Source organism: Takifugu flavidus, chromosome 16 (genome assembly GCF_003711565.1).
Source record: "Takifugu flavidus isolate HTHZ2018 chromosome 16, ASM371156v2, whole genome shotgun sequence".
NCBI lineage: Eukaryota > Metazoa > Chordata > Actinopteri > Tetraodontiformes > Tetraodontidae > Takifugu > Takifugu flavidus.
The window spans coordinates 5,002,413-5,025,870 of NC_079535.1; the positions used below are offsets into that span (position 1 = coordinate 5,002,413).

The 23,458-nt window shown below is 49.6% G+C and overlaps 4 protein-coding genes across 9 annotated transcripts; 3 read left to right on the forward strand and 1 right to left on the reverse strand.

Moving 5' to 3' along the window:
- Window positions 1-715: 715 nt before the first annotated feature.
- On the forward strand, window positions 716-5,386 carry LOC130540401 (RNA polymerase II elongation factor ELL-like). Its single transcript, XM_057059517.1, has 12 exons — window positions 716-959; window positions 2,193-2,237; window positions 2,318-2,439; window positions 2,553-2,719; window positions 2,911-3,206; window positions 3,284-3,405; window positions 3,695-4,061; window positions 4,143-4,227; window positions 4,308-4,371; window positions 4,454-4,625; window positions 4,702-4,746; window positions 4,826-5,386. Exons 1-12 carry the CDS (start codon window positions 831-833, stop codon window positions 4,964-4,966), a joined length of 1,755 nt encoding a protein of 584 aa, XP_056915497.1. The 5' UTR covers window positions 716-830; the 3' UTR covers window positions 4,967-5,386.
- Window positions 5,387-5,553: 167 nt separating this feature from the next.
- On the forward strand, window positions 5,554-10,803 carry d2hgdh (D-2-hydroxyglutarate dehydrogenase). Of its 4 annotated transcripts, none has more exons than XR_008954435.1 (13): window positions 5,554-5,741; window positions 6,303-6,684; window positions 6,762-6,819; window positions 6,898-7,037; window positions 7,115-7,308; window positions 7,403-7,571; window positions 7,659-7,802; window positions 7,873-8,015; window positions 8,100-8,265; window positions 8,340-8,618; window positions 9,282-9,419; window positions 9,525-9,893; window positions 10,290-10,803. XR_008954435.1 is itself a non-coding variant. In XM_057059527.1 (12 exons), the coding sequence occupies exons 3-11, from the start codon at window positions 6,339-6,341 to the stop codon at window positions 8,603-8,605; spliced, it is 1,626 nt and encodes a 541-aa protein (XP_056915507.1). In that variant the 5' UTR covers window positions 5,554-5,741; window positions 6,192-6,209; window positions 6,303-6,338; the 3' UTR covers window positions 8,606-8,618; window positions 9,282-9,349. The 4 variants fall into 4 exon arrangements, 2 of the variants coding, with proteins under 2 accessions (XP_056915507.1, XP_056915505.1); XR_008954436.1 differs by having other exon boundaries at window positions 9,525-9,693; XM_057059527.1 differs by lacking the exons at window positions 9,525-9,893; window positions 10,290-10,803 and adding an exon at window positions 6,192-6,209 and having other exon boundaries at window positions 9,282-9,349.
- acvr1l (activin A receptor, type 1 like) lies at window positions 8,774-13,066 on the reverse strand. Its single transcript, XM_057059539.1, has 10 exons — window positions 12,907-13,066; window positions 12,165-12,251; window positions 11,729-11,977; window positions 11,437-11,648; window positions 11,058-11,157; window positions 10,777-10,923; window positions 10,232-10,507; window positions 9,948-10,145; window positions 9,744-9,874; window positions 8,774-9,674 (listed from the first exon to the last, which is right to left on the reverse strand). The coding sequence occupies exons 2-10, from the start codon at window positions 12,238-12,240 to the stop codon at window positions 9,543-9,545; spliced, it is 1,521 nt and encodes a 506-aa protein (XP_056915519.1). The 5' UTR covers window positions 12,241-12,251; window positions 12,907-13,066; the 3' UTR covers window positions 8,774-9,542.
- An 801-nt stretch (window positions 13,067-13,867) lies between these two features.
- otomp (otolith matrix protein) lies at window positions 13,868-17,568 on the forward strand. Of its 3 annotated transcripts, none has more exons than XM_057059543.1 (8): window positions 13,868-14,501; window positions 14,598-14,700; window positions 14,793-14,978; window positions 15,662-15,836; window positions 16,099-16,166; window positions 16,278-16,462; window positions 16,532-16,703; window positions 16,784-17,568. In XM_057059543.1, exons 1-8 carry the CDS (start codon window positions 14,064-14,066, stop codon window positions 16,792-16,794), a joined length of 1,338 nt encoding a protein of 445 aa, XP_056915523.1. In that variant the 5' UTR covers window positions 13,868-14,063; the 3' UTR covers window positions 16,795-17,568. The 3 variants fall into 3 exon arrangements, with proteins under 3 accessions (XP_056915523.1, XP_056915522.1, XP_056915524.1); XM_057059544.1 differs by having other exon boundaries at window positions 14,063-14,281; window positions 14,365-14,501; window positions 16,532-17,568; XM_057059542.1 differs by having other exon boundaries at window positions 16,532-17,568.
- Window positions 17,569-23,458: the final 5,890 nt, after the last annotated feature.

Below are 23,458 nucleotides of genomic sequence, written 5' to 3' on the forward strand. Positions count from 1 at the left end.
CGGTAGAGGAACAGATACTAAATTTTAGAAACTGAGCAACAAACATTAGCAGCAGGGGGGCTTTTTTCAAGTTAAATATATTGTACTCTCATGATTATCACAATCGTTAATGATCGATACAGAATTACCGGTAGGTGTAAAAATATTGGCATATTTGTTATTTTAACAGATCAGTTCACAACTCTACTAAATATCATTATTCATTTGGTGAGTAAAGTTTCTCACTATTTTAAAATATGGTATTCTTGTTTAAAGGTATTTAAAAATTGCCAGATCGGTTGTTTAGTGTTGAAGTTGGGAGTTGAAATGTTTATCATTTTTTAAAAAGGGTTTCTCATCCCTATTTGATCATTATTTACGACTGTGAGTACTTGGAAATACCAGTGTGTCGCTTTTATGAATGTAACATTTCTAAACGAGTGCCGTGACACTCGTAGTGTCACTTATGTGACAGTAAAACAAAGTTACATAACATAGTAGGTTCCAAAGGCTTTGATCATTTGTAGAGGATCGAAGCCCTGTGGAATCCACCAAAATCGACTGGCTCTTTCTCAGAAAGTTGTTTCGACAGCAGACAGACATCTGTCCTTGAGGTCAGAACTTCGGAAGAAGCTGCTGCAGCGGAGCCGCGAAACAGGAAGTGGTGACGTCAGCCTCTGTTTACGTCTCCGGACCAATCGGCGGGCCTCTGACGTCATGACGCAAAACCAAATCCTCCGGAATAGCGCGCGACGGAGGAGCGGCCGGAGTCGCGTCCGTCGGTCGTGGCGCCTCCGTTGAGTCGCTTTGTGCGGGACTGGCGAAGCCCCCGGGCGGATTCTGCGGGCGGGATGGCGACGCTGAGGGAGACGCGCACTTACGGGCTCTCTGGCGGACCGAGCCGCCGAAACGTCTCGGTGTTTCACGTCAAACTGACTGACAGCGCGGCAAAAGCCATTGATGGCTTTCGGAACAGCGAGGTAATATTCTGGTGTTCGTTCCGTGAGGTTTGCTCAAAGAGTTGCTTCTTCTAGTTCACTAAACGCAACAACTGTCTGGGCCGAACTTCCTCGGTACCTTCCCGGGCTGTTGTCTCCTGCGAGCCTGATTCGCAGCCATGTAATCGGAACAAGAAATTCGGAATACACATCACACAATTGACTCTTGTTTAATCGGTGCAGGAAGCAGAAAACGAGGGTGTATTAAAAATAGACTGCATAATAATAGTGCGGGATTTATCTAGGTGTGCCCTTCACTAGTGACGGACGTCAGGTACCGTAAACGCAACACAAAGATAAGGCTAATGATTTAGCATGTATGATTTTTGCATCTGCACCCCCCCACCCCCCCCCCAACCGTAGGGGCCACAACACCGGAGGAGTAATTGGGAGGTTTTTCCTCCCTCAAGAGTCAGAGGTTTGAATTCAGCAGGTTTGGATTCACTGAATTAATCCCATCAACAGGTGCGCTCACAAATCACCTGAAACGTCCAGTTCCCTCCGTTAACACGTGTCCAAATGTCCAGATGTCCTTTCTGACAGACGTCTGCACCTCCAGGGGGCTAGCTCCTGCTGTTCCTGTGTGATGAGCGGCGGGCTGGCGCGACCTTTGCCAGCGGCCTCTTTGAAGATAAACTCCTTTAATGGTTTGTCAGGTGCAGATGCCCTGGAAAAGATCTGGTCTCGGATGAACGTGGGACTTATGAAACTGCGTCAGTGGGGCCACATATGAGAAAACCTCCCGTGATTCAGCGGTTTCTTTACTCGCCGCTCTCACCACAGAGTCTCAATCTTTCCTTTTCAGCCGTTTTGTCCTCACGTCTCGGCTGAGGGTCTCCTCTTTTCAGAACCCTCCCCTGGCTCCTCCCAAAGTGGACTCAGACCCCCGAGCACCTGTGGGGTCTCTGTTCTCTCCGTGACCTCTGTTTTTGAGCTCCTCCTGGATGTTGCTCTCCCTCCATCATTTGCTCCACTCCCTTCCTGGAGTGGACGTCCACCTTCACCAGGGACAGATGAGCGGAGCTTCATCTTGGTGATGAGGCATCATTTCTGGGATCTGCTGACAGAGGCTGCTGCTCGGCAGCGATAAAACCGCAGCGGAGGAAGGAGCTAACCACCGCCACCACCGCCGCCGTCCTCTGTGTTGTTGTGTTTGACACATCTCAGCTTGATGTCTTCCTGTTTGACGAGTGTCGGTGCCGTCTCTCCCTCCAGGGCCGGTCCGCACGTCCCACCATCTCCTTCAGTGGGAGTCGAGGGGTAAAATAACCCGTCTGATGTCCGTAATTCCCGCCGCAGCTTTCAGAGACGGCGGCTGATTCCCCTTGTCTGTGCTGCAGAGCATCACCGTCCCCTGCTCGGAGGGAGGAGACCAGCTGAGGATCTTCACCTTCGGCCTGACGAACGTCGCCTCCGACAAACTGCAGGGAACCTTCGACTGCGTGCAGCAGCTCGCCACCGGGTAAACCCCAGAAGCATCCCATAATTCCCTTCGCTCTCTCAGCGTCATCGACTTTGTCGTGTGTTTGGAAATGAAACGTGTGGGTTTATGGTTTTGGTTGCGTTCTCTCTCAGCTCGGCGGAGGAGCTGTCGTGTCTCGGGGTGATTCGGAAGAAGCTGAAAGTCGACGCCACGGACGAGTCGTACGCCAAAGCCCGTCAGAGCATGGCCCAGGCCGAGGAGGAGACGCGCAGCCAGCGGGCCATCGTCATCAAGGGCGTGGGCCGCGACCGCGACCGGGGTAGGTGCCAGAGACGCCTCCATCTGAAGGTGTCCTGAAGAACACAGCTGTATCGCTCTGGTTGCCACAGCAACGCCTGGTCGGCAGTGACGTGGAAGCAGCCGCATTGTTTTCTTGTAGATTTTTATCCTATCGGAGCGAAATGAGGTCCTTTCAGGCTCTTTTTCATGTGTTTCTGTGCTGCTGCGCAGGTAAGAAGGCGACTCCGCGAGCGTCGGGCTCTGAGGCGGCAGCCAAGGCGAAGCCCTCAAGCCCCCCCCAGTCTCGCCTCAGCTTCAGGAGGAAGGTTGCCAAGTCCAAGCAGAAGACGTCTGCCTCCGTCTCCGGCAGTCGCAGCACCTGTGAGGTGACGGAGCTTCCACTGAGGGACAGGGTGATCCACCTGCTGGTGCTGAGACCCTACAAGAGGAGCGAGCTGGTCCTGAGGCTGCGGAGAGATGGCGTGACGGACGGGGAGGGTGACGGGCTGGAGCCTGTCCTGCAGGAGGTGCGTGGCTCCTCCCGCAGGAGTCTGTGACCCGTCCGAACGCCTCTGGACTCAGATATTCTTCCGTCTTCACGCAGGTGGGTGAGCTGAGCTGTGGCGACACCTTTGTGTTGAAGAACGGTCTGTTTAAAGACGTGCAGAAGGACTGGCCCGGCTACACCGCGGGGGAGCGGCAGCTCCTCAAACGGATCCTCATCAGGTGACAGGGCTGAGACTCACAGTCGGGGCGAGGGAGAAGTTTCCACAAATGTCTGAAGCTAATTTTGGGGCCTGGAACTGGACCTTGGTGTTACTCTGGGGAAGATTGTGAGTGGTCGTCTACCTGGTGCAAACCCGACTGGCCTACGGACCTTGTAGAAGACGGGCTCCACATGCTAATACTGTTACATGTGTGATCGCTCTTCCTGCAGAGTTTATCTCTAATCTAGATTCAACCACCGATAAATTAGCTGCTAGCGTCATTTTATCATTTTTATCTCACTCTGCAGGAGACTGTTTGAGCCTCAGCAGAACCTTCTGACGGTGCCGCAGACCCAGGTCAGCCCCCTCCGAGAGACCCCCAATTCCTCGCCGGTGCACAACCAGAACCCCTCCAAGCCAGAGGCATACACGGACCCCCTGGTGAGGAGGGGGCCCAGAATATCTCACCTGTCCAAAAAAACGGCCACCGACCTGCCCCGAGTGGCCAAACACGTGACCCGGACCGAGGCCATGGAGGCAACGCAGCAAAGAGGCTCTCTGGACCCGCGGAGGCTCTTTAGCCCGCTAGAGGGGCCTCGGCCCAAGTCTGATCAGCCGCCGTCATCTGTGAGGGGGAAGAGACCGAAAACGAAGAGGAAGAGGAGCAGCGAGCAGGTGGGAAAAGTGCCGCAAACATTCATTCACACGCTTCAGGTGTGACGTGTTTGTAACCTGGGGTTTGTCTCATCCGCGAAGGGGGACAGACGGACGGACGAGGATGGAAGGAAACGAGATCAGTGTTCAGACAGGACAAACGGCGCAGCCTCCGCGGACTGTGCGGGTCAGAACCATGATGTAATCAACGAGGAGACGGCGACATTTCCGCACTTTTCTCAACACAGACTTCTTTTATTATCTTAGATGCTGGTGAGGTTTTGTTGGAGACAAATGCAAATCAGGCAGGCGGCGACACCGACTACCTACTGTGAGTAGAGCAGGCATTAATCCACCAGCACCCTTGATGATCCACGTCCCTTAGGTTCCCCACGGGTGCCTTGCTTCCACAGGAGTTACTCGGTGATCTCCAGCTACCACCAGAGGCAGAGCTACAAGCACGAGTTCAACAGCGATTACAGCGAGTACAGACTCTTACACGCTCGCATCGACGGTGTGACGCAGCAGTTTATGGAGCTCAACGCGCAGCTGCAGCAGCTCACCAGAGACTCCAGTAAATACAAGGTAAAAGCATCAGCGCTGCCATTGATCTGGAGGTCGCCGCTGTGGTTTGATCACATTGCTGCTTTTCTGCCTGCAGGAGGTCCACGATCAAGTAATCCAGGCATATGGCAGGATTAAAAAGGTCAAACCTGAACCACGGCAGAGATTCTCACTGGTCATCATGAATTGCTTGATTAAATCTGTATTTTTGTCCCTTCTAGTCTAACCCCAACTACCAACAGGAAAAGACCCGCTGTGAATATCTGCACAACAAACTAGCTCACATCAAGAAGCTCATATCTGCGTACGACCAGCAACAACTTCCCCTGGACGACAGGAGTGTCAGCGCAACACAGAGATAATCAGCCACCAGCAAGAAAAAGCCTGCTGGGTTGGAAAATAAATAAAACGTTTAAAAGCGACAAAGTTCAGCTACATAATTCGGTATTTATTTATGTTTATTTAAATCGAGTGTTTGCCCCTGTTTTCATCATGCCAGTATTAAAGTGTCAAACTGCACAAACATGAGTCTTGGACATCATCAATGTTTTTTTTCTATTTTCACTTTTCTTTTTGTTTTAACCAAAACTGTAATTAGCCTTTAATAGACTGTTAATTCTGGCTTGATGACAACGTCAAGTTGCATTCAGGGAATCTGCGGTACAAACTTCAGCCAATGTGTGCACGAGTACAACTGGGGTTCGAGTGTTTACGGCTCAGAAAAGTCATGTAAATATTTGGCTCTGTAGAACAATAAACATACTGTGTGTTTAACAGTCAAATTCTTCTCAATTCACATTTTCATAAATTATTCGAGACGATCAGAAAAGAAATAGATTCCTAAGTTTACCATAAAGGTTATTTTAAAAGAAGACGTAAAGGATATTTTCCAACGGTCCTTAAATGTTACACCGCCGAAATGATTCTGATTGGTTCAATCCTTGACGGCTTCTGATTGGTCAATCTTTTTCTTATCGGAAGTTCCCGATCTACGAGTCAGGACTTGTGAACATTGAATATGTGACACTTAACGTCAAAGTATGCGACCTTGAACGTTTCGACACAATCTGCATTGATATTGTGCACGAAAACACATGTAGACGAAACGATGCGAGCTGTTAAATAACCCCAAATACGGTGAGTAAACATTGCTAATAAATGCTATCCCGAGGCTAACAGCTGAGCTAATCAGAGCTTCAGGTGATTCAATGTTCAAATTAAAAGGTTTAATATGAAATATAGGCCAAATATTTGACAAAAGCAAAAGCCAATAGAACTCTTAGTTTGGTCAAGGAGAGAAACGTTGGAAATGTTCCCTTTTTCTCTTTAATATGTTGAATATATAATTAAAACAAGTACATTTTACTCAGGTTCACTGCTGTATGATGACAAAGAAACTCGATATCTGAGAGGAAACTGAACTTGAAGAATTACTTAACATTCGTTTGGTGTGTGTGTTAGTATGAAGAAAAGGGTTTCCCTTTAATATTACATGATTTTGACATCCAGCTTTGCTCCTAGTCCAGTCAAATGAAGAAGTGATTCTGTCGCACAGTATAATTTAGTAAATTCTCTGTTTTTTTCCAGCACATATTGTTTTGTCAGGTCAGTATCCTAAAACAACTGTGAACTTGTAGGAAAGGTTGGATCTTAAACTGTTGGACTGAGAAACAAAGTTCTGATTCTTCCTTGCTGCAGCCTGTGCCGTCGACTCTACGCCACGTCTCTGGTGACATGATGGGGACTCTGCCGAGAATGTTAAAGCTACGGGCCGTTCTGGGACGCCACCAGAATCTGTGTTGGAACTTCCCGTCTCAGGCTCTGAAACAACAATCTTGTCTAAGCTCCCGCCCTGGACTTCTGCTGGGCTCCTCCTGGCAGTGTGAGGTCGGTTCTAAGAGGCATCACACTGAGGCTGACCGACCAAAACCACCCCCCGCTGCCGCCCCAGACAGACTCCCATTCTCCAGGATAACTGAGGAGGATTTGGCTTTCTTCAGGAACATCTTGCCAGGCAGAGTTGTCACCGACCCCGACCTGCTGGAGTCCAACAACGAAGACTGGCTCAAATCTGTCAGAGGTGATAACTCGCGCTCACCTTTTCTAAAACCTTCTGAGAGGTTCTAACATTTCTGCAACCTGCTGATTCATCTGTAGGCTCCAGCGAGGTGTTACTGAGACCTCAGACATCACAGGAAGTTTCCCAGATTCTCAAGTAAAGAACGACAATGAGGAAACACGCAGAGTCCGGCTTCACAGCGTGTTTGAAACGGCTGTTTTTCTGCTCCTGAAGGTACTGTAACAGCCGTAATCTGGCCGTGAACCCCCAGGGGGGCAATACCGGGCTGGTTGGGGGCAGCGTGCCGGTTTATGACGAGATTATTCTCTCCACCGCCCTCATGAACCACATCCGATCGTTCGACAGCATCTCAGGTAGGTGCCGAGCTGCAATCTGTCGACTCGGCGGCGCCCTCGCTCAGACACTCGGGGACGTTTTACCCGTCTGTCAGGTATCCTGACCTGTCAGGCTGGATGTGTCCTGGAGGACTTGTCCCTGTACCTGGAGCAGAGAGACCACATCATGCCTCTGGACCTGGGGGCAAAAGGGAGTTGCCACATCGGGGGAAATGTGGCGACTAATGCGGGTGGGCTCCGACTGCTTCGATACGGCTCCCTGCATGGCACCGTGCTGGGCCTGGAAGTGGTGAGCCGGTGATCTGAAGTGAAGAGACATGAGTTTGTGTGTGTGGCACGATGATCATAAAGAGTGTGTGTGTGTGTGTGTGTCACGTGCACAGGTCCTGGCTGATGGCCAAGTGTTGGATTGCTTGGCCACACTGAGGAAAGATAATACAGGCTATGACCTCAAACAGCTCTTCATAGGGTCCGAGGGCACGCTGGGGGTCATCACCGCAGCGTCCATCCTGTGTCCCCGCAAACCCAAGTCTGTCAATGTGGCTTTTCTGGGTACATCTGCTGCACAGTTCCCACTCAGATGGAGGAGTGAACACAGGTGTGTGGTGATACTTTGATCTGAGCGTGGACTCGTTTTAGGCTGCGAGACGTTCGAGCAGCTGCTGAAGACGTTCCAGCTGTGCAGAGGCATGCTGGGAGAAATCCTGTCAGCCTATGAGTTTCTGGACAGCGAGTGCATGAGGCTGCTGAATACTCACCTCAAACTTACCAATCCAGTCCGCGGTACGTTCACACACACTCGCACACACACTGCGTTGATGGAACGTTAAATGAGCCTTCTTCCTTTTGGCAGATTGCCAGTTCTACATTGTCATCGAAACATCTGGCTCCGAACCAACGCACGACGAAGAAAAACTCCACAATTTCCTGGAGGAAGCGATGACGTCATCACTGGTTAGTGAAGGCACCGTGGCCACTGAAGACTCAAAAATAAAGGTGGGTTTTTCTCATCATGATTTTTAAAAAATAGCATTCGATTTGATGTTTTAAAATGAATAAAAAGTCGATTCCCTGTTTCAGGCGCTGTGGTCGTTGCGTGAACGCATCACGGAGGCGATGGCACACGACGGCTACACTTACAAGTACGACGTCTCACTTCCTGTGGAGGAGTTGTACCAACTGGTGACGGACATGAGGGAGCGTGTGGGGGGCCGCGCCAAGAGTGTGGTGGGATACGGGCACGTGGGTACGGCCAAATATCCCTCAAACGCTTTGCAAAATGTGTGTCGGGCCGTATGATGTTGACTTTGAGCGTTGCAGGAGATGGAAACCTCCACCTGAACATCACCTCTCAGGCCAAAGACCCCGCCCTCTTGGCAGACATTGAGCCCTTCGTCTACGAGTGGACGGCCAAGCATCGCGGCAGCATCAGCGCTGAACATGGACTGGGCCTGAAGAAGAGGAATTACATCTACTACAGTAAACCCAGCCAGGCTGTGGCTCTGATGGGGCAAATCAAAGCCCTCCTGGACCCAAAGGGCATCCTCAACCCCTACAAGACTCTACCAGACGACCAGAAACCATGATTTCTCCGGTCAGGTATGTGGTGGTACTTATTCAAGAAGCGCTCATCCACAGCAACGTGTGCCAACATCAAGACTATAAATTCTTTTTTGGTGCTGAGATCTGTTAACAATAGTCGCCACGAGGGGGCAGAATTACATTTAGAGTCAGTTTTGATCATTAGGCAAAAGTGCAGTAAATGTTTTATTACATATAAAAAAGACAAAGCAACAGTTTTTCCCAAAACAAATCCAGCATTTGTAAAGAAATGAATGTGTAAGGGAACACCTATGCAACAGAAACCATTTAAAAGAACCACATATTCCTTATTGTAGTGACATTATGGGAGCATAGATAAATAGACCCCCCCCACCATTTATTTCAACATTGAATAGGTTTTCCTTGATTTTTCCTTTGGGAGGATCCAGTTAAAGACTCCACGAAGCAGCAATGCAAACTCTCTCTTTCCTCTCTTTCAATAATGTTGTTACAGTAAATGTCTCCACACAGCAGCTTCCATGACCTCAGTAGTGTTTACAATTTTAAAAAGATTTGTTCTCGTTGGCTCTTTTCCTCTTGGACTGTGTGTGTGTGTGTGTGTCAGTAACTGGGATGGGTTTTGTAACGCTGTTGTCCTTATTGTAGTGTGACATTATGGGAGCATAGATATCTTGACAACTTGTGGTTGTCTCGAAGCAGAAGGCTGGAGAACGGAAGCCCAAGTCTGCGTGGTCTCAGTGGACGTTTAAGTAAAATATTCCCTCCGATCTTCCTCGGCAACAGTCTGTGGGCCAGTTCAAACCTGTTTAAATAGATGCGGGTGGAAGGCAACCACAGGTGAGAGGAGGGCTGAGGCGGGGTGACAGCTGGAACATTGTTCTGATCCTCTGCCTGTCCCCTCATCATCTGCCGGGCTCTTTTGCTGTCTTCCATATGGGCCAGATACCTCTGAAGCTCCTCTCAGGACTCTTTGCCCTTCTCCAGAGAGCTGTGGATCTTGTCCAGGGTCTTCTTGATGCGCAGCGCCGTCAGCCTCGCAGAGGGGTTCTGGTACCAGCACTCTTTCATCAGTTTGACCAGAGCAGAGAGCGTCTGAGGGAAACAGACGAGGGTGAGGAGGAGAGTAACAGTGTCACGTCACAGCCTGCCACAGACACCCACCGAATCAGAGAACCAGCGGTTGGGAATGAACGGCCTCTGCTGCTCCACACACACCACCTTCCTCATGTCCTCAAAGCTCGGGTCACTTGGCACCTGGTCGTAGAACGGAGGCTTGTACTCCTCCACGATCCCTGAGGCGCCAAACGACAGGTATGAGGGCTAGCGTCCAGGTGGCCGCACCCGAGCTGAACTCGCCACACTCACCGTTGCTGTAGGTGCGTCTCGCTATCTCCCACAGCACCAAGCCGAAGGCCCAGATGTCCACTCTCTTGTAGGCGTCAAAGCAGTCCGTCTGGATGCTCTCGTCCAGAACCTCGGGGGCCATGTAACGCTTGGTGCCCACTTTCGGGTTGTTGCCCACATCCAGCAGGTTGTCAGCCTGGGAGTGTGTGACAGCCAGACCTGCAAATGGTCACACACACACACGGTTACGCCCAGGCTCGTGAGAGCTAAAACACACTAGAGACCACTAGACGGGACCGACAGACCCAGGTCTGCGATGCAGCAGCGCAGCTCCTTAGTAACCAGGATGTTTTTGCTCTTCAGGTCCCTGTGTGCGATGGCGGGCTTCCCCTCTGTGCCAAAGATCTCCGTGTGCAGGTGCACCAGGCCGCACGCGACCGACGCCGCCATCGCCAGGCCCTCGGTCGTCTCCACCGCCACACGCTGCAAGTAGTCATAAAGGGAACCGTTCTCGTGGTAATGGGTAATGAGCCACAGCTGTGTGCTGGAGTTACGAGAGGTCATGTCAGACGCCATGAAGCCTGTGAGGAGAAGAAGCAGAACACACATGACTCTGCCCAGCCTGTCAGATACATATTTAGGACTAGGATAAGTACATTGGTGTAAATATTACGTTTTTTTTAGTCTGAAAGGGTTTAATAGTTTCACAATTGGTCTGAAAACTGAATTTAGCACATTAAAATGATTTAAATGTGGTTTGTTAATTAAATAAATCAGCAACTAATGAAAGTGAAATTGTATTTTTCACCTTTACTTCCTGTCAGCCTGATCACTGCAGAAATAAACTCACCCAGGATGTTCTCGTGTCTGAGCAGCACAGTGTTGTAGATCTCCGTCTCTCTGAACCAGGACTTCTCATCTCGTGATGAGAAGATCTTCACAGCCACGTTCTCCCCCTGCCACTGGCCCCTCCACACCTCCCCGTACCTGCCCTTACCTGCACAATGGTGACAGAAGACATTAACAGAGAAACTATACACCAGCAACAGACTCGAACCGTTAAACACATTTAAGAGCGTCTGCAAAGCTCCAAGCTAGTGAGTTACTTAAATAAATAAATAATGAACGAACCCACACACTCCATCAGACTGATCTGCCGCGCCACCGTTCTCTGGACCAGGAACGGCAAACCTGACCCACTGCCTGATGTGCACGAGTGGTCCAACAAGTCCTGAGAACAAAAACATCACATTAAGTGTGTGAGTGTGTGTGTCTGCATAATATTTTTAAGACTTGTGACAAATGGCTTATTCCTGGAGAGGCCTCTCGGTCACGTGATCCACGGCGGTCTCACGTTATTGTAGTAGTCAAAAAGCTTGTGGGGTAACTACGCCCCCTGCTGTCTGGTAGGCGCTAACACGTTTGGAATAAGATAAGAGAGGAACTACAAGCCCAAAATTTCTTGAAATTAAAAAATAAATAATAAAGATGGAGTTTACTTGAGTCTTACCGCTAAAGTGCTGTCCCCCACGTTGGAGGTGATGAGACCATCTATGGCTCCCTGTTCGGTATCAAACTCCTGCAACCTCTGTAGACGACCGTGATGAAACCGTCTGCATGCGAGAACCGATACCAGAGACAGCAGAGCCAGAACCACCACTGGGCCGAGTATGAACAGAACCAAAGTCTCCACCCCATACCGAACTGGCTCTCCTTCAGGGGCTGATGAATAAGTAGGAAATACGTAAGATAAGAATGTTAAATAAACTGACGCATTGTGGAACACAAAAGGTGATATCCACCTGTAGGAAGTAGCAACATCAGTGAGCGTGCGGTGGTGTTGCTGTTGCACATTTCCTGGGAGCAGCATAAAATGGCGTAGTGGAAGGAGGAAGGCGTTGAGCAGTGCATACGGATCTTCTCTGGGTCCATCAAGCAGCCACGCTCAAACGCCACCCCGCTGCCCCCGATTTTAATGGAGGAAAAACACTGGGTCCCGTGGCATTGGGTGGCCTGGTGGCATTTATCACACAGGCAGGACAGCTGTCCATCTGTGACAGAGACATGGCGTCAACATACGCTGGGCTTTGCATTCCTGAGATAAACTTTCAATTTTTTTTGGCCAATTCTATCTTCTATTTGTCTATTCTATTTTCTTGCAGCATTTGCGCTTGATTTGCACGTTTACCACGATGAGACGGCCAAACAATGAAGCGTGAGGAGAAGTGAGGCGGGTACCTGAACCTTCAGCTGATGCCTGCAGGCCCCGCAGCAGCAGCAGCAGCAGCAGGACGTGGACACTGCATCGATCCATGTCTCAGTGCGCTGAAGCAGGGAAGAGCAGCAGAGGACAGAGGTCACATGACCACGGTTGCAATAGGGAAAATCAACAATTACCAGCTGTGCACAAATTCTCTCTGTCAAGCCATCAAACAGAAAACAATCAATAGTTTACGCTAAGACCAAAACACCTGAGGTTAGCATTAGCGATGGTATTAATACACCCTAATGAATAATTAAAGACGTCCGACTATCCATCGTAAATTTTACTTATACTACGAGAGATTTACCGTACAGAATCTTGTGGGGAATCCTTATTCGGTTGATTACAAGACTACTTCCTAGTCAATTCTACGCTAGTTTCTCGTCTGCAGGCTACCAGCAAATAACAAGAACTTGGAAATTAGGTTGCAAATATGACACCACATATGTCAAGAATTGTGATAAGATAAATGCACCAGCAAGCAGGTACTGTACACTCAGGCTGTGGAAATAATTGTTTGGTGTTGCTTACTGGCTTTAACGAGCTGTTTTATTGGCCATGCATGGGCGCCTCGGAGGCGCCAGTCAGACGGTCTGCTGCTGGGAGCTGCTACGGCTAGCCTGCAAGCAAAGCTAAGCTAGGCTAACTAACACAACACAAAAGGCAGCCTGGCAGCCCCGAAAAAAACCATGAAAAGCACATAAATCATCCACCTACTTGGCACAGACAAACACGGCGTCTAAGTCATTCTGTCACGCTTCTACATTCTTAGTTTGTGGTTTTACAAGAATCGCATTTGGATGTTTTTGGAAGCAAGAAGCCAGAACAGACAACGACCCAGCCCACAACTGACTTCCTGTCTGGACACAAGTGACGTCACCAAAACAATGCATTCGAGATGCATTGTGGGATATCAGTCCGCCAAAAGCTCCGTCGAAACAATTTAAACGTATATTATATTTAGACAAATGAAACAGAATTACTGACATTTCCGAGAACGCCATTCGGATTTATAATGCTTACGTAATGTTAACGTAATGTTATAGCTCAGTTTATCAAGCTATATATTGAATTACGTGGCATTAATATGAACAGGATCTCGTTATGAATGCAGCAGCGTTTGGTGTCAAATCTTTAACACCCTTGAATTTTTTCCATTAGAGCTCGCCACAGTGCTGTATGTTCCTGTTTGAACAGGAATACAAATACATTTAGGGGCATGAAATCATAACCTCGTGAATAAAACAAGGGGTGGAAAAACATCTAGAGCAGCATTTACATCAGCAAGCGCAGCAGTAGCCGAGATATGCAGGTTCTGCACCTGAGTGTAGAGAACTTCAATGGTCTAAACATGTAACGCTTCCCACAGCGATTGGAACACCAGCACATACCACAAATGCACCTATATCCAAATGGGTTTCGATAATAGATCCTCTGTTTCCCCCTAAAATAGTTCCTGTGCAGCCATGTAGGTTGGACTTATTTACCTAATAAACAGTAGCAGTTTTAACTTATTGTGCAGCTGTGTGTGTGTGTGTCAGATTGTGTGTGTTAGGAGTATTAGATTCTGTGATTTCCATCCACTGTGGAAGTGAACAATGGCGAGTGCTGTTTGCTCCATCTCACCTGGAGTTTTAGCCTCCACTGAGTCGTAGCAGGACCCTGCTTGTATCATTTCACTGCTCCGGGACAGAGACGCATTGTCTGCCACTTTCTTCATTACTCTCACTGTCCGGTAGGCTGGACCGGGCCCGAGCCCGCCCGTGTCACCCCTGGCATCTAGGTTTCAGTGGATAATTGAGGATAGAAATGCTATCCTGCTATCATGAGGAACAGGAAGGATTATCCTCTGAGGGGTGGGACTGAGTAATAATATGCTGTTTTCTTCTTACTCCATCCAGCCTACCTGCCCCCCTGTTCCCCCGCATCCCCCAAATCCATCTCACAGCCAGGTGATACAAGAGCAATTGAAATGTAGCTGCTCTAACAGTCAGCACAGTCGCCATGGAGAATCCAGAGAGAAAGCTGCTCCTCTTCCTCCTCCTCTTGCCTCTGCTGTCCGTCAGCTGTGTCTCCAATCCAAAATCTACAGGTACAAACAGGATCTCGGTCAGCCGAGAGTCGGTGAAGATCTATATGTTTCTAAATTTCTCTTCCCGTGCATCCCCTCCTCAGTCTCCTGGTGTGTTGTGTCTGATGCCGAGGAGAAGAAGTGTCTGGATCTGTCCGGGAACGCCACCGCTCGCCACATTAAAGGAACTCTGCGATGTGTCCGTGGACTGAACTCCAGGGACTGCATGGTTAGGATCAAGGTAGCTGGTCAGACAGACACACACGTCTTTGTTTATGGGTCCGAATCTTCTTCAGGGAAGAGTCATACACGGTGGTTTTGGTGGTTTTCCCCTCAGAATGGGACAGCAGACGCAGCCTCCATGCCTGCGGATGACGTCTACGCTGCCGGCTTCTGCCACGGCCTGGAGCTGGCTGCAGGAGAGTCCCATAACGGAGTGGGTGAGTCTCATTTCAGCTGGGATTCAGTGATCAGTCACTCCTGTGTTCTTACACGATCCACTGAGGTGAAAGGTTATTCATCTCCCCTCCAGATGGCATCAGCTACTACGTGGTGGCGATGGCCCGCCGCTCGTCCTCCGACCTGTCCCTGCTGGAGATGCACGAGCGCAGCTCCTGTCACCCGGGCATACGCACCACGGTGGGGTGGACCGTTCCCATAGGCTACCTGGTCAACACCTCACAGATCAGTGTCGGGGAGCAGTGCAACTTCCCCAAGGGTGAGACAGAGTGAACCCATGCGTGTGTGTGTTCAAGCTTGCTAATTGAGAAATACAAAAATATGAATTCCATTCTACTAGTAAAGCGAGGACATTTTTGGGAAGTGTGGACATTTTCTCTTGTCCTCACAACTTCAAAGGACCGCTTGAGGGTTAAGACGTGGTTTTGAGGTTAATGTGAGAATTGGATTTAGGTTTGGGATCGAATCAAGGGGTCCGTTGGGATGGTTGGGATTAGACTAAGGCTCCGGGGAATGCACTAAATCTATGAAAGTCCTCACAAAGATGCAAGTACAAGGAAGTGTGTGTGTGTGTGTGTGTGTGTGTGTAGAATATGAAAGGGTAGAAGAGGTAAATCATTGATGTGGAATGAAGAGTAAAGGAATGAAGAGGGCTGGAGGTAAGATAACATGAGTCTCCCAGACAACAGTAAAGTTCTGTGTGCGTGTGTGTGTGTGTGTGTGTGTGTGTGTGGATGTCGCATGTCTACTTTTCAGACTGCTTGGGGTGAACCTCTGGAAGCCGTCGTTCATATTGGTTTGAGTTATAAAACAAGTGTCTGCAGCGGCTGCAGAGAAACCAAGGCCTGGTTTGAGGCCCAGGGCCCTGATCTGCACGCTGGCTGGTCCTCACTAAACTATTAATTTTTGATTGGTTAATTTTCTTTTCTCACTTCTTCTCAGCTATCGGCAACTTCTTCGGCTACAGCTGCGTGCCTGGCGTTAAAGACCCTCTCCATGACCCCCGAGGCAACAACCCCAAGAACCTGTGTGAAGCCTGCATAGGGGACGAGAACGACCGGCACATCTGTGCCAACAACCACCGAGAGAGGCACTACGGGGAGGCCGGAGCGCTGAGGTACCAGGCATCTACTGACGCTAACCAGAGGTGCTGCTACTGCCACCTGCCGCCGCGCTACCACTGTTTTATGTCCAAAACCTCTAATTACAAAGTCATTACAGTAAAGGCGTCTGCAAAAACAGCCTTTGGCGCTGGAGCCAAGGTGTTTAAGGTGGAATTTAAAGGGTGACGACAGCAGCGGCGCTACAACCAACACAGGAGTTAAGCAGTGTGATGTTTATTGGTGAGAAAAGGGTCTGATAATTGTTGTTTACGTCAGGTGTGTGGCGGAGAACCTGGGTGACGTGGCCTTTGTCAAACACACGACGGTTTATGACAACTTGGATGGTCAGTGCAACTGTATCATAGCCTGTATCAGGGCGGGAGTCATGGCAACCATCAAGTGATGCTAATTTACTGCTAAATGATGTGACGAAGCTTCGCTCGCCTCCGGCTCAGGTAAGAACCAGGAGTCCTGGGCCCTGGATCTGGAGCTGGAGGACCTGAAGCTGCTGTGCCCGGATGGCACTGAAGCGGGCCTGGAGGACTACGAGCGGTGTCACCTGGCCGCCGTCCCTGCCAACGCGGTGGTGGTGCGGATGGAGGACAAGTGCCGCGTGTGGAAGTTCCTGGAGCGCGTGCAGGTGAGTGCGGGCTGCCCAGGCTCGTGGTGTGTGAGCTGTTCCGACATTCTGCCGCACGCTCTGCCGCAGAACACGTTCGGGAACGCCACCGAGGGCTTCCGCCTCTTCAGGTCGGCCGGATACGGCGCGTCCAACCTGCTCTTCTCTGACGCCACCCACCAACTGCAGAGGGTTCTGGGTAGCTACACCTCCTGGCTGGGCCGCTCCTACACCACCACGCTGCAGGCCTTCGAGTGTGAGGGTAAGAAGGAGTGTGTGCGTGTGCGTATGTGTGTGTGTGTGTGTGAGTGTGTTCTCATCCTTATGCTTCCACTCTGACAGGCTTCTGCTGATGAAACAGGAAACGAACCGCCCGTCGCATCCCTCCGTCTCTCTTTGCTCTTCATTATTACCCTGTCTGTCGTGCCTCCTCCTCCTCCTCTCCTCCTCCTCCTCCTCGTGGCCCAGTGGGACAGCAAGTCTCCGTGTCCTGAGGGCAGAAGGAGTAAAAGATGGTGCTTCACCTGTGTCATCGCTGTTTTTGTCTTTCAACCACATGACAACACCAGGGTTTTAGTCAGAATACACACTTAAATCCAGCAGCACTCTGACCTGTTTGTGGGTATTTTGTCTTTTTATTGTTGCTTATGCCTCCCATCCAACACCCCCCCCCCCCCCCCCCCGCCCCCCTTGTCCAACAGGGAACGTCTCTGGCACTGAACAACTGGGTGCTATTAATGCGTTAAAGGTCTCTGTTACTCTGTGTGTGTGTGTGTGTGTGTGTGTGTGTGTGTGTGTACGATGAAACGTGGCCGTGTGTTGATAGGACTGCTGCTTTCCCAGGACTCATATAGCCTCCCACTATGGATCACTGCTCTCTCACTTCACGCCCGCTGGCGGCGTCTTATTACACTAGTTTACAGTGAGGAGAAACCAGCCTCGGGGTTCACCTTCAGAATTCTCCCCATTTGCATCCTCAAAATCTGGTTTCTTCCACATTTTATCATCTTTGTTCTAAGAGTAGCGGATGACAACGCTAGGGCGAGTGTTGCTAAGAGACGTTAGTAGAATAAAATAAAAAAACAAACTAAAAACCTGCCAGCATTAAAGAGTTAAACATGGAAAAATGGTGATTGTCACTCATTTATCTGGAAGAGTTCCACCAGTAGAACCCTGTACTGTCTTCTGTTTTACTAATACAGTAAATAAAGTTCTCCTCATGAAGCTGGACCTTGTTTAGCAGTCAGTGGTTGCTATGCTAAGCTAGCTGCTAACAGCTTCTTAGGTTTGCTATCTAATACTATCATAATGGAAGAATCTGGTAGTTTGTTAATGCTAACTGTTGTTAAACAACCAACACTGACGCAGAACATCGGTCAGTTTGTAACTGAAATAGTCAAAGAAGAAAAAACATTTGATGTTTTTGGCATTTATGTGGAAATAACAGCTCTAAAATGTCCTTTGGGGGGGGGGGTAGGAAGCGTCACGGTAACAGTCTCCGCTAATTACTAGTTGCTTGTGCGTGCGTTTGCTTGCACGCATGCGTGCGTGCGTGTATGCGTGTGTCATCTACACCGCACGTAGATGGGACAGTTTGAGTGGAGGTTGCCAGGCGAGAGATGCGCGGGATGACAGTGATGGAGGGAGAGAAGAGGGAGGAGTGACGGGTGATCCATCAGACACGTTACTGTCATTATTCAATTACCACCCATCCTTAACACTCCTGATAAGCTCACACACACACACACACACACACACACACACACACACACACACACACACACACACACACACACACACACACACACAGTTTTGGCTCATTTGTAAGTCAAACCTTAACCTCAAAGGAAAAAGGAGGATAAAATGAAAGTTTCAGGTACAAATGGGGATGATGGCTATTTTTTCGGGACCCCACAAATATAGAAACGAAAACACACACACACACACACACACACACACACCGAAGGGATCCTCGTACAAAGGTGTGTTTGTGCTCTTTGGGAGGTTTCTCCGAGCTTGGCCGCTTCCTTCTCTGTGCTCTTAGTGCAGCAGAGCCTTAAATCTCTTTCTCAACCTCTCTCCTTCTCTAGTTCTCACTGCCCCCCTCCTCCTCCTCCTCCTCCTCCTCCTCCTCTTCCTCCTCCTCCTCTTCCTCCTCCTCCTCGTCCTCCTCTTCCTCTCCTCAGTTCATCCGTCTCTTGAGCCCAGAGCCGATAACAACGTGGAGCATGATTAGACGCCTGTGACACCGCGCTTATCGTCCCTCTCCCACAAACGCGTTGATAATAGCAACGTGCACACGCACGCACGCACTTCACAGTGTGGATGAGAAATGACCACCAGCGACAAATTGTTTGAGTGTGAAGGTTTGGGGAGGAGGATATTTATGGGCTGTATGAGGTGTGGGTGAGACATTAGGGGTGAGACGCTGTGTTTGAGGAGGCCACTAGATGGCGCTGCCGCTCCAGGACAACGCGCACCAGTAACTAATGAGGGCCGGAAATGCCGCTTTCCTCGCCTCGTCTTCCCATTTCTCCTCTCATCTCTCCCCCTCTTATAAAAATTTCCAAATCATTTCTTTCCTCTGCTCTCTTCCTCTTTTACCTCACCTCCTTCTCACCCTTTTTAAATTCTTTTTTCTCGAAAAAACTGAAGAATATTTGGATGATCAGGCAAATATTCAGCAAATTGTTGTTGAACCTTTAAAAATTAAATAAAATAACTAAAGATCATAGACTGTAGTCCTGAATAGTGTCTTGTGTGTTCGTTGAGTGGTGCTTTTAGGACCTGCAACATTTTTATCTTCCAGCTTTGATGTTCCACAGAAATGTGACAGTTGCAACATTTCAAAATGACGAGTTACATGTTGCCAACATTCACTCACAAAGTCACAAAGAAGCAGACGCTGAGAACCAAATTAAAAATAAACTGCGCGTCTTTGATGTGGATGCAGACATCTTTGATGAACCAGAACCTTCGACGCCCCCTTTAGGCGGAGCAGAGAACTGCACCACGGACTCGTAAACCTGCCATTTACGTCCGAAAAAAGATCTGCTGCTGCTTCTCCGTCATCTTCTCCCGCTCTTATTCCCTCGCGTTGTCTCTTTATTTCCTCTCCCCTCTCATTTCCACATCTTCTCTCTCTCTCTCTCCCTCCCTTCCCATCACCCTTTCATCTCATTTTCCCTCCTCTACGGGACAGTGGTTCTGTAATGTTGTGAGGACATGATGCTCTCATTAATAACCTACACTGAGAGAGGCTTTGCCAGCGAAGCGTGAATCCCACGTTCGGCCGGGGACAAATAGAGGGTGTTTCGCCCCACGTGTAAGTGTTTCACCACACTTGTAGGGTCCGAAGTTGAGAATCTCTCTTTATAGCACAAGTTCCACTACTTGAAAATCAGTATAAAGTCCTCACAAAGATTGCTGCGCTGACCCCGGTGTGTGTGTGAGAGCGGCAAAGGAGAGCGAGGGCGCCAGGAAGAGTGGTGGTGGCCAGCATGTGTCCCCTCACATTGTTTAATGATGCCGGAGCAGCTTTTCATCTTCTGGTCCACCATGTCTCACGTAGGTGGGCGAGCCAACAGGAGCCAGACGTCCTTGAATCTGACCCTGCTGGAGAAGCTCGCCTTTGGGCGTCCCACGGCCCCGCACTCATTACTGCTGCACGCACGCACGCTCAGACGTGCACTGCACAGCCGCGCACACCTGCCCGGGCCCAGTTCACGCACGTGATGCTAATCCTCGTCTGCAAGACCAAAGGGAAACATCACGGGACGCTAGGCTAGGCTGTCGCCGTTAGCCACGTCCCTGAGATGATCAAGTGTCTGGACTCAGGCGCCCCGTGACCCCGTCCAGGCCTCAGATCTCCTCTTCCTTCACCCCACCTCCACAGGGGTGCACCTCGCCCCAGCGAGGCTCCCACATTTCTCTCTTCCAGTTGAAAACAGGCCACTTTTACGTCTACGTCATTACTTTTACTGAAGTTGGAGCACTTCTGCCGCGCCACGCGCCGCTCGTTTGGGCACAGCGCACGTGCTAATGCTGCCGCTACGTCTTCCTGCTCTCTGTAACGAGCCAACAGGTGCACGAGCCAGCGGGCCGGACACTGACTGATGCGGTGCTAATGCTCACACACACACACACACACACACACACACACACTGGTGTGATGCAGTAAACAATACGTGTTGCCCTGTTTTGGCAGGGATGCAGAAGTGTGTGTGTGTGTGTGTGTGTGTGTGTGTGTGTGTGTGTGTGTGTATTGGGATAATTAAATGGTCTAGTTAGTCTGCAAACTGGTTGAGAACATTACAAGCTGGTTCATTCATCACACACACACACACACACACACACACATACTGGTTCCACAAGTTTTAAATGATCCGTTATAGAGACACACAGGAAGTGTCGTGAGTTGCTGCGATCGGTCACTGAGGATGAGGAGGTGAAGAAGGCTGAAGAGGACAGAGGAAAACAGCCAAAGAGGATAGTTAAAGGGTGAACAAGTGGGAAATGGAGGGACACAAAGGTGAACTGGTAGAAGTTAAGAGGGACAAGGAGGAAATGTTCAAGATAGGGAGGAAGAGGAGGTGTGGGAGAGGGGACATCCGGAGAAACTGAATAAGGGGAGGGGGGGGGGGCATTTTGCCTTCTGCGCCCAGTAATTCCCAATTATGAAGTCCCTTGTTATCAGTGTTTAGCTTTAATCTCCAGCCAGAGTGTCTTTTTCATTATCAGAATAATTCCAGCTATTACCTCGTCATTGCCTGGAATATAATGATGGATGTGTTCCAATCAAAGGCGGCATTAATCCGATCAGCGCAGACATTAGCCCAATCAGTCAGCGCGCTGCTGATAACAAGTCCTGATTGTTGTGATGTAGTCCCAACACCCGGGACAGCTGGAGACGCCTTTAAGGACCATTAGTTACGGAGCAACGGCATGAGGGACGGAAGAAGGAGAGGTGGAAATAACAGGATGCAGGAGGACAGAGAGAGAGGAAGAGGAGGAGGAGGCCTGCGAAGAGCAGCCTTGCTTTCATTTAAGGGGGTGAAGGATAATGGGACTCAGACTGGGTGGAACCTGAAATTCAGGTGTTAGCCATCTGTGCAACCGCTAATGGACTCCAAATGGGCAACAAATTAGAATTAGAGGCAGATTTCTGTCTTTGGAACAAGGCAGGACAGGACGCTACGCATGCATTTATGCTAATTGTGCAGATTTCACATTTGCGGACTATGCGATAACGCCACACGAGTCCTGCCGACACGCTAACAGGAGCGCGCTAACGCCAGGGTTCTCTGTCCATACGCACGTCTGAAATGTTTCCAATTTGCTCATTTTCCATGACGTTTGGTGCAGGAACTGTAGAAGACAAACAAGGACAGATACAGAAACTTAGCTGGACTAGCGTAGCCTAGCATCAGCTGGTGCCAGATTAGCAACCACGTCCTTTTGTAAAAGAATAAATTGATTTGCTGCTTCTCTACAATCCTCTATGTGTGTTTTCTGCTGTCTCCATATATATATTTGTGAGATTCTGACCCCTGACCCCTATTGTAACTCCTCAGCTCTGATGCTAACTTTTGACAATGACGTTCGTTTCGCTTCCTGTTAGCGTTCAGATGACCCCAACGGTGTCTCGTGGATCAATTACAAGCTTCCTGGTTTAGCGAGCGCTGCCAAATCTCCCTCAGGTGTTGAAATGTGTCGACTAGACGGAAGGAGGCTCATTTTTCCGTCCCCTAAATGAGACCGTCCTCCTCTCATCTGTTATTGTCCTTTCTCATTTGTCTGTTTGACAGGGAGCATTTAACTGTCCTCCAAAGATCCAGAATCATGAAATGAACCAATGACTCGCTGATGTGCGCAGCCAGATATTCTTCATCGACGTGTGCGGAACAAAAGGTAAAAAAGAAGAAGTCATCAGGCGTTATCGACACAGACGACTCTCCTCTTGTTCTCCTTTCACCTGTGATTACACAGTAAATCTCAGCGTAACTGTGATTAACAGAAAAATGACGTCCGTGCTTGGATTGATTCTTCCCTCTCTATTCAGGCAGGAGCCCTCTAAGGAACAAAGGAGGTTCCATTTACAGCACCGACCCGATCCCTCAGCCATTGTGAACCCACAACACAGCAGTTCTGAGCTATTTTCCACCGTACGGAGGGACAAAAGAGGAAAAACGTGAAAACTCGGGCTCCACAAGAAGCAATAAAACCGTCTCGCTGATGGGGAAGATGGAGGAAAACGAGCAACAGACGGTCAGTGGAGAAGCCACTTGTTCTGCTAGCTCTGCTACTCCAGGACCCCAATCGGACCCAGACCCACTCGGAGCAACTCCGATTCCGGATCACCGCTTCCTGCAACAGCTGTGGACGCTGGAGGACGCGTTGCATTGAAGTCTACGAGCACTTCCTTCTCGCCGTGGCGTAATTGGTCAAACATGGTTAGTGGGCGGGGTCAGAATGCAACAGCAGAGGCTAGCTTTGAGCACCAGCCAGAAGAGGCTGGAGGAAGAATGAAAGCACATGTAGACACACAAATGGGTAATAATTAGTCCAACGTTGTCCACAGACGACATCGGCTGACGATACATGTGGTATACACTAGCTCGCTAGTTAGCTGCAGTGGGCGGGGCCTGTGAGGACTCCCCAGGAGTTCCGCACCTTAGTCCCTCATGAAATATGAAACATTGTGGGCAAAACAAATTTTGCAGAAAGAAGACGCAGCAGAATTATCAGCCTGTAAAGGAATAAGTTCCTCCTCGGCGCCCTGCTGTGAAATAGGACGCTAACCGAGCTCCTGACAACTCCGCCTGCCTGGCCTGTGAGTAATGGGCCAGAACGAACAACAAGTTGGGAGCGATCTCGCACAACTAGGATTAATATTGTATCAGCCCACATCACCAGAGGAGCAGCTCGGCGTTGCTCGCGCTCGCGCTCGCCGACATCCACGGGGCGTAAGTGGAGCAGACATTAATATTACACACCTCCCAGTGTTAAAAGCTTTCT

Bases quoted from the DNA above. Each gene is read 5' to 3' on its own strand.
- LOC130540401 (XM_057059517.1), top strand. From the start codon at position 831: ATGGCGACGCTGAGGGAGACGCGCACTTACGGGCTCTCTGGCGGACCG. The intron at 3,406-3,694 runs GTGACAGGGCTG...CTCACTCTGCAG, and splicing joins CTCAAACGGATCCTCATCAG to GAGACTGTTTGAGCCTCAGC. The intron at 4,062-4,142 runs GTGGGAAAAGTG...TCATCCGCGAAG, and splicing joins GGAAGAGGAGCAGCGAGCAG to GGGGACAGACGGACGGACGA.
- otomp (XM_057059542.1), top strand. From the start codon at position 14,064: ATGCTGTTTTCTTCTTACTCCATCCAGCCTACCTGCCCCCCTGTTCCC. The intron at 14,979-15,661 runs GTGAGACAGAGT...ACTTCTTCTCAG, and splicing joins GCAGTGCAACTTCCCCAAGG to CTATCGGCAACTTCTTCGGC. The intron at 16,463-16,531 runs GTGAGTGCGGGC...GCTCTGCCGCAG, and splicing joins AGTTCCTGGAGCGCGTGCAG to AACACGTTCGGGAACGCCAC.
- d2hgdh (XM_057059527.1), top strand. From the start codon at position 6,339: ATGATGGGGACTCTGCCGAGAATGTTAAAGCTACGGGCCGTTCTGGGA. The intron at 7,309-7,402 runs GTGAGCCGGTGA...TCACGTGCACAG, and splicing joins CCGTGCTGGGCCTGGAAGTG to GTCCTGGCTGATGGCCAAGT. The intron at 7,803-7,872 runs GTACGTTCACAC...TCCTTTTGGCAG, and splicing joins ACTTACCAATCCAGTCCGCG to ATTGCCAGTTCTACATTGTC.
- acvr1l (XM_057059539.1), bottom strand. From the start codon at position 12,240: ATGGATCGATGCAGTGTCCACGTCCTGCTGCTGCTGCTGCTGCTGCGG. The intron at 10,924-11,057 runs GTTCGTTCATTA...ACCATTGTGCAG, and splicing joins CAGTCTGATGGAGTGTGTGG to GTAAGGGCAGGTACGGGGAG. The intron at 9,875-9,947 runs GTGAGTGTGGCG...TTGGCGCCTCAG, and splicing joins GAGACGCACCTACAGCAACG to GGATCGTGGAGGAGTACAAG.